At 39.6% G+C, this 9,287-nt stretch overlaps 2 protein-coding genes across 2 annotated transcripts; both read right to left on the reverse strand.

Moving 5' to 3' along the window:
* Positions 1-4,506: 4,506 nt before the first annotated feature.
* LOC138882277 (uncharacterized) lies at positions 4,507-5,274 on the reverse strand. Its single transcript, XM_070162808.1, has 2 exons — positions 5,086-5,274; positions 4,507-4,962 (listed from the first exon to the last, which is right to left on the reverse strand). The coding sequence occupies exons 1-2, from the start codon at positions 5,272-5,274 to the stop codon at positions 4,507-4,509; spliced, it is 645 nt and encodes a 214-aa protein (XP_070018909.1).
* Positions 5,275-6,727: 1,453 nt separating this feature from the next.
* Positions 6,728-7,276, reverse strand: LOC138882278 (uncharacterized). Its single transcript, XM_070162811.1, has one exon. It carries the CDS (start codon positions 7,274-7,276, stop codon positions 6,728-6,730), a length of 549 nt encoding a protein of 182 aa, XP_070018912.1.
* Between the last annotated feature and the right edge of the window lie 2,011 nt (positions 7,277-9,287).

A 9,287-nucleotide genomic window follows, 5' to 3' on the forward strand; every position in this document is an offset into this window, starting at 1 on the left:
CAATTACAGCTATCAGACCCACACAATTCCATGTAATCAACTTCCCAAGATATTTAGATAACAGAATGGTTGTTTTCTAACTAACTATTACTTAACGTGAATGCTGTAAATAAGAACTAATTAAGAACGAGTTGTAAACAATAATGGGAATGATCTAAGGTTATGATTTTCCCTATTGTCGAAATCCTTTCCGCTATGTTTGTTATAAATTTGCCTAAGTCTTCTCTATCGATCATGAGCACTCTAACTGTCGTAACTCTTTCCCGGATAATTATAACAATATACTAGACATATTCTCCTAAATTACGCTAGATAGCTTTAATTACGGCTCACTTAGATTGCACCCAAGGTTTCGTTATCCCTAATCCCATATTTAAACCCTTCGTATTGATCCTTCATATACATCAGGAGTGATGTTATTCAACAACTACCTAAATATGCACTCTCTCCCGAGTAATACACACTAAAAAGGAACAACTAATTGAGGGTGCTTAAATCAACAACAACAAGCATATAGTTGAACAAATAGAGATAAAACTATGGTAAAATTATATTAACATAAACAAGAAATTCATCCTTCAATAGGTTCCATTAAAACCCTAGATTAGAAATTTAACTACTCATACTAATGCAAAACATAGCACTAATATGATTCATAATTCACAATTAGAAGTAAGAAGAAGATAGAAACTCTAAGAATTGCTTGATCTTCTCTCCCAAGTTCTTGCCTCCAATATTGTCTAAAACAAGCCTAATTTGACTTCTGGGCGATTTTGGGCTCTTATAGGTTTAGATTAGTTGCCCAAGAAATTACACAAAAGCCCATGCGTTCTTTCGAGTTTAAAAACCCGTCCGCGGTCACGGATTCAATCACGGATCCGGCTGCGGACTTTAGCCTCTGCACTAACTTCACTCCGCGAGTGGTTCGCGCCCAGGTCCGCGGTCGCGGACCTGCCTTTTGCATTTTTTCTTGCTTTCCTCGCTCCGTTTTGCCCGAGCTAACCTTTGATTGGCCTTGCACATTCATAAATGACTCCAAAATGCTCTTTATCTCCCTCATAGATCGAAGTGGCTCCTGCAAAACATAAATTTCTCTATTAGAGCATTTTTTTATCTTTTAACATTCAATCATCAATAAAGTGCAGTTAAATTAGAGTGTAAATAGCATCTAAATTACATAATATAGGCTACTATCAACACCCTACACTTAAACCATTGGTCGTTCTCGAGCAATAAAACCACACTTTGCAGGCCCAAATTTACTAAGCAACTTCCCTACTCATCATACCAAGAATATTTTACAATGGTCAACTACATTAGCGTAACATCCACACCTCAAAAGTGGACTCTCCCTAGCCATGCAATGTTCTTAACCAGCTTACTTACTCTAAGTCAGAGGTCTAAACTTACCTTCCTTTCATGAATCAAGTGCCCACTCACTAAAAAAGAGACTTATTTCGTAACCAATACAATTCACGCACATTGAGGACTTCAAACAGATAAAATTTGCTCACCCTCAGAAAGAACATTCTTGTGCCACAAAAAATGCACCATAAGCTTGCCCGTAATGTACTACTCTACTAATTGAGCTTGTTTAGTCTAGGATCAATTAAGACTTGATTTGGATGTAATGTAGGCTGCAGGCCGGGTAGGATACATTTTGATATAATAGTGACTACACCTCCCTAAGCACTTTAACACATATATTTTAACGTTCAAACCCATACTTATGTCAAACCACAACTCCGCCTTCACATCAATATGTATTACCCCATACTTCTTTAAGCACAATTATATCAAAAGCCACCACCATCAAAGACTATTCTTCACACAATACAACTTTTTTTTTAAATTCAGGTGGCTTTTAGTATTACTTTTCAACACAGTGCACCTTTCTCCTTATTTCATCAGTTCCACTCAAAAGCCAAGATAACCACCCCACACTTTAACTTTTACATACGTCATCACAATTCAAGTGCTCATGAGAGGTGACAAGGTTCAAATAGATGAATAATTCAAAATTGGGTACGACTTATAATGTGGTTGCCAAAGAAACAGGATTACAGGCTCAAAGGGGTTAACTATGGTATATAGCAATTAGGTGGGTGGAATATGTATATATATAGTTCAACAAAGAAATGCCTATATCACTTCCTAGACCAAATAAGACTACCATTTCGCTTTGTAAACACGCGAGGCTAGTTCTAGGCGTTAAATGTCAGCATAGAATACACAAGCCTCACACACACATGGCACATGACTCAATCCAGATTAGATCATCAGATACTCCGCTCAAGGTACTTAAGCCAAATTAAGAACACACATTTTAAGGCCTTCTCAAGAGTCAACCAATGAGCCTAAACGTCACACTAAAGTAGTCTATATTCAAGGCATCATGGAGTTAAGGGATTCTATTTCAACTCTGCCCCTCGCCCATAAGTTCCTTACTAAAAAATGAAAAAACTAACTACACCTAGTTTAAATAAGACCGTTAAAAAAGAACCGCGGTTTAAAGAAAAACCAAGGTGGATTTGATACACTACTACAAAATAAAAATCTTTTTGGTTTTTTCTTGTTCGACTTTAGTCCCTCAAGAAACCACTCGAGTGGTATCCATCGTTGGGCCAAGACGAAGTTGATTTATCAAAAGAAACTACAAAACCAACTATATAAATATACAACAACATACAACAACATCCCCCACCCCACACTTAAAAAATTGGCATGTCCCCATATCAAATAAATTAAAGCAAGGTAAGGTAAGGGGACTTCCCTGGTGACTCAGTCCTGGTTGGAGACAGTGCAAAGGTCAAGGTGGTAAGCTCATCCTAGCGCCCGCAGCCAACCCATGATCTTCTTTTTGGACTTTGCACTTTGAGTAGCCAAAGCATCAACTCTAGTACCCAGGTCTGTGACTGAAGTGCGCAACCCTGCCATTTCCTACTCCAGAGATGTCAGGCGAGTACTTCGGCGGGACTAAGATAGACCTGCCTCATCTGGGACCTACACCTGTGGGGGTGAGGCATGCATAGCCTCCTCCTAACCATCATCATCATCCTATGACTCATCCGAGGCATCATTGTGATCAGCTCCAGGTGCCACCGGGTCCGTGGTCGTGGACCTAAGGTAGAAGACGTGCCAAAGTCCACGGTCAAGTCTGCGGTCCAGTCCACGGCTGCGGATCCACAATAGTGTTTCGTCCAATCTCCGCGTTCAGACACGCGGTCTAGTGCGCGGCCGCGGATCACCGTTCCGAATAATTTTTACCTTTTATTCAATTTTACCTCTTCTGGGGTTAACTTTTGACACTGCCTCCTTCCAATGTGCACAAATCTTTCCATGCACACTAGTAGTTTGGTTAGTATCGTTCACATCAAATACAACAACAAAATAAAAACAAAAGAAAAAGATCATGGGTTTCCTCCCAAGAAACGCCTGAGTTAATATCGCGGCACAACGTTACAACAATTCAATGGGTTGCCTCCATGCAGCGCCTGATTTAACGTTGCAGCACGATACAGATAAGCGCATTTAAGGTTCGCTCAACCTTTGAGGCTCGGTCAAATAGGTTACTGACACTTCCTTTGCTTCATCCATGCCCACATAATGTTTTAACCTATGCCCATTGACTCTAAACATGCAAGAGTCATTCTCAGCGGCAATCTCTACGGCACTAGTAGGGTGTACTTCAACCACACAAAATGGCCCTGGCCATTATAAATTTAGTTTACCCGAAAATAGCCTTAGTCTTGAGTTTTAAAGCAATACCGTATCTCCGGGTTTAAAATTCCACTCAATAATGTTCTTATCATGTAATATATTCATTCTCTCTTTGTACAATCTTGTGCTCTCAAAAGCAAGATAGCAGAACTTATCAAGTTCATGCAACTCCGTAACTCTACTTATTCCCGCAGCATCCATGTCGAGATTCAACTGTTTCAGTGCCCACCAAGCTCTATGCTCCAACTCCACCAGCAAGTGGCACACCTTCCCAAATACCAACTTGTATGGAGACATGCCAATTGATGTTTTGAAAGCGGTTCTATAAGCCCAGAGTGCATCATCTAACTTTCTTGCCCAGTTCGTTCTTATGGCATTCACGTTCTTAGTTAACACACTCTTTATTTCTCTATTTGACACTTACAATTGCTCACTTGTCTGCGGATGATATGGAGTGGCCACCTTGTGGCATACATCATACTTCTCTAGCAACTTCTCGAAGGCTCGATTATATAAATGATTGCCTCCGTCATTGATTATGGCCCTTGGGGTGCCAAACCGAGTAAATATGTTCTTTTTCAAAAACCCAATCACCACATTTGCATCATTGGTGGGGAGTGTTACAGCTTCCACCTAGTTGTACATGTAGTCTATAGCGACAAGTATGTACTTGTTGCCATATGAACTGACGAAGGGCCCCATGAAGTCGATTCCCCATACATCGAACACTTCGACCTCCTGAATTGGGTTCATAGGCATCTCATGGAGACGGGAAATATTCTCAATTCACTGGCATTCATCACAGCCTTTTACCCATAACTGTGCATCTTGAACACTGTTGACCAGTAAGAATCCTGCTTCCAGAACTTTCGCGGTTGTCCTGACTCCTCCGAAATGTCCACCATATGCTGATGTGTGACATGCCTGTAAAATAGAAGACTGGTCTATCTCAGGGATACATCTCTGGATCATGTTGTCAACACAAATCCTAAACAGATAAGGTTCATCCCAATAATACATGAAACAATCACGGAAGAACTTTTTCTTTTGCACAGGGGAAATGTCATAAGAAATTATACCGGTCGCTAGGTAGTTTCCAATGTCTGCATACCATGGCACTTCCTCAAGACTTGTGGCTAGTAGTTGCTCATCTGGAAAGGTTTCCAGAATCTCTTCTACCTCAACCGCTTTTTCAGCTCCTTCCAGTCTCGACAAATGGTCAGCTATTTGGTTTTCTGTTCCCTATCGATCACGAATTTCCAAGTCAAACTCTTGTAGCAGTAGCAGCCAACGAATCAGGCGCGGTTTTGACTCTTTCTTCTCGGTTATGTACCTGATAGCAGCACGATTAGTATAGACAATTACCTTCGAGCCTATCAGGTACGATTTGAACTTGTCAAATGCAAACATTACTGCCAGCATCTCCTTCTCAGTCACAGTGTAGTTCAGGTGGGCTCCACTCAATGTTATACTTGCGTAGTATATTGGGTGCATGATTTTATCTTTCCGCTGCCCAAGCACTGCTCCCACAACATAGTCACTTGCATCACACATTAGCTCAAAGGGTTGCTCCTAGTGGGGGCAACAATGATAGGTGTTGTGACCAGTCTCTTCTTCAATTCCTCAAATGCTACCCTACAATCATTAAAAACACAAAAGAGTGATCTTTTTCAAGCAATTTACACAAAGGATTAGCAATTTTGGAAAAGTCTTTTATAAATCTCCTATAGAAATCGGTATGCCCAAGGAAACTTTTGATTGCTTTTACGGAAGTTGGTGGTGGAAGCTTTGCTATCACGTCGACCTTTGCACGATCCACCTCAATGCCCTTACTTGACACCAAGTGTCCCAAGACTATACTTTCTTGTACCATAAAATGGCACTTCTTCCAGTTTAGTACCATATTAGTCTTTATACACCTCTTCAATACTCTTTTCAAGTTCTTAAGGCAATCATCGAATGAATTCCCCACCACTGAGAGATAATCCATGAAAACCTCCATTATTTCCTCTACCATGTTCGTGAAGATGACCATCATGCACCTTTGGAATGTGGCAGGTGCATTGCATAGGCCAAACGGTATTCTCCGAAAAGCATAAATCCCGTAAGTACAGATGAACGGGGTCTTTTCTCTGTCCTCTGGTGCAATAGAGATCTGATTGTACCCTGAGTACCCATCCAGAAAACAAAAATGGGACCTCCCTGCCAGTCTATCTAACATATGATCAATGAATGGAAGTGGGAAGTGGACTTTCCGAGTACCAAGTTCAACTTCCTATAATCTATACATATTTTCCAACCTATGACGGTTTGTGTAGAGATTAATTCATTTTTCTCATTTTTCACTACCGTCATTCCATCTTTCTTTGATACACACTGAATTAGTCTAACCTAGTTGCTGTCAAAGATAGGGAATATGATTCCCGCATCTAACCACTTAATAACTTCTTTCTTCACCACTTCCTTCATGTTGGGGTTCAACCTTCTTTGGTGTACTCTAGAAGGTTTGTGCCCATCTTCCAGTAGAATCTTATGCATACAAAAGGCCGGGCTAATCCCCTAGATGTCTACAATGGTCTACCCAATTGCAGTCTTGCACTCTATCAGTACCTGCAAAAGTTGTTCTGCCTGCACATCTAACAAAATAGATAAGATAATAACCAGTAATATTGAGTTAGGTCCTAAAATACCTGAGATGGGTGGGCAGTGGCTTCAGCTCCAACTTTGGGGGTCTCTATGGATGGATTAACAAGAGGAGTTTTTCTTTCCTCGAAGTGCAAAGGCTCAAATTCGAGCTCATTATTCCAAAAAACTTTGCCTTCAAGAGCAAGTACCCACTCTGCCAATTCTTCTCCATTAGCTTTATCTAGGTTCATGAGACAAGCTGCTAGAGGATCTTGAATGTTCAATGTCTCATCATCCTCTTTCAAAATTACATCCACGATATCTATTAGAGAGCAATTGGCGAATTCACTTGGCCGCCTCATAGATTTCTGCACGTTGAATGTTATCTCTTCATCAATAATCTCATCTTGAGCTCTCCAGTTTCACAGTCAATTAGAGCTCTCCCAGTGGCCAAGAATGGTCTTCCCAAAATTATGGGAATTTCCTCATCAACCCGACAATCAAAAATGACAAAATCTACTGGGAACACAAACTTCCCAACCTGCACCAACACATCATCTAGAATATCAGAGGGTCTCTTTACTGTCCTGTCAACCAGCTGCATTAACATGGACGTGGGTCTAGCTCTTCCAATCCTGAGTCTTTTATAGATAGCTAGGGGCATAAGATTTATGTTTGCCCCCAAATCACACAGTGCCTTAGCAAATACAAAGTTACCTATAGTGCAAGGAATTGTGAAACTCCCTGGGTCAGACAGCTTTTCAATAATGGGTCTCGTTACAACAACACTACAAGTCTGAGTTAGTGTAACTGTGGCCAAGTCTTGGAAGTCGAACTTATGGGACATCAAGTCCTTCATCATTTTCGCATATCCAGGCATCTTCTTTAAAACATCAATAGATGCAATGTTTACCTGAATTTGCTTCAACATCTCCAAGAATTTCTTGTATTGCTCATCTTTCTGATATTTGCCCAGTCTATGTGGGAATGGTGCTGGAGGTCGTTTCTTCCATGTGATCTGAATTTTTTCTTGTTCAAGCACTGCCTCCACTATCGGTTCCTGTGCTCTCTTAGTCTCTTTCACAACCTCTATTTTTTTTGTTAGAATCTTTTTGATCTTGTTGTACCGTCACCTCAGTCAACCCCTGCTGAATCATCTACCTCAATGGGCACAGGCACAAGTGTCTCGGTAGGTCTGCTTTCGCGAGCATCCCTCATATACATTAGGAGTGATGTTGTTCAACAACTACCTAAATATGCACTCTCTCCCGAGTAATACACACTAAAAAGGAACAGCTAATTGAGGGCCCTTTAATAAACAACAACAAGCATATAGTTGAATAAATAGAGATAAAACTATGGCAAAATTATACTAACATAACAAGAAATTCATCCTTCAATAGGTTCCATCATAACCGTAGATTAGAAGTTTAGCTACTCACACTAATGCAAAACATAACACTAATATGATTCATAATTCATAATCAGAAGTAAGAAGAAGATAGAAACTCTAAAGAATTGCTTGATCTTCTCTTCCAAGTTCTTGCCTCCAATATTGTCTAAAACAAGCCTAATCTGACTTCTGGGCGAGTTTGGGCTCTTATAGGTTTAGGTTAGTTGCCCAAGAAATTACACAAAAGCCCATGCGTTCTTTCGCGTTTAAAAACCCATTCGCGACCGCTGATTCAACCACGGATCCGGCCGCAGACTTTAGCCTCTACATTGCCTTCACTCCGCGAGTGGTTCGCACCGCGGACCTGCCTTTTGCATTTTTTCTTGCTTTCCTCGCTTCGTTTTGCCCAGGCTAACCTTTGAGTGGCCTTGTACATTCATAAATGACTCCCAAATGTTCTTTATATCCCTCCTAGCTCGGAGTGGCTCTTGCAAAACATAAATTTCTCAATTAGAGCATTTTGTTATCTTTTAATATTCAAACATCAATAAAGCGCGGTTAAATTAGAGTGTAAATAGCATCTAAATTATATAATATAGGCTACTATCAATGCCCCGTGGGAGTTAGCAAATATTGTTTAAGAGAATGATGGAATATCAGGATCCAGGTGGTGTTAGAGTAACCCAAAATGATGGAATGAGCCAAGAGAGCTAAAGTGAAACAAGGTTTTATTGAAGTTTTCAGAATAATGTGATATACATCAATATTAGCAGAAAAATAAGAAGAGCGTAAATGAAGCATTACGAGTAAGGTACGATAAATAGGTGATAAAGGTAAATCAAAATATGACAAGATGACAGAGTCCATAGTCAAGTGAAGGAAAATACAAGAGGTGACAAGCCTTGAGAAAATAAGAGAGTCTTAAAGCAAAGTTATACGACTTTGGTGAAAAAAATAATCATAGTTATATGATTTTTGTGTGAGAAAACAAAGTTATATGACTTTGGAGAAAAAAAGTAAAGTTAAGACCATATGTGAAATTTACCCTTTAATTATATCATACTCACACAAGTACCAGGCCAAGTTTTGCAAATTCCAATCAATTTTTTAGAAGAATTAACCTAAATAACTTTTTACTCAATCTCTTAGACTAAAAATAAAAATACTCGAAGGATGTATAATACATGTATATTCTTGTATGAAAAATGCATAATATATGCATATCGGCTAAAAAAAAGTAAACAGTGAATCCGGCTAGATATTTGTATAAGATCTTATTTCTTAGTGAAAATAGCATGGGCTAGCCAATTTTTGAACTGATAATCGAAAATAGCCAACGTTTGCAAAGTCATTTAAAAATAGCCGCTATTTTATGATAAGATAAATTATGGACAAATATACCGTAGCTGAAACACGAAAAGTCTAGCATAATATGATACATTATGGAGCTCTTGCGTATAAACTTCTAACACATTATGTTGGAACTCCAGCACATTATGAAATTCCAGAACATTATTTTGGAATCTCATATGTAAAGAATTCGAACTCT

This window comes from Nicotiana sylvestris, chromosome 2, assembly GCF_000393655.2.
Source record: "Nicotiana sylvestris chromosome 2, ASM39365v2, whole genome shotgun sequence".
In the NCBI taxonomy this organism is placed as follows: Eukaryota; Viridiplantae; Streptophyta; class Magnoliopsida; order Solanales; family Solanaceae; genus Nicotiana; species Nicotiana sylvestris.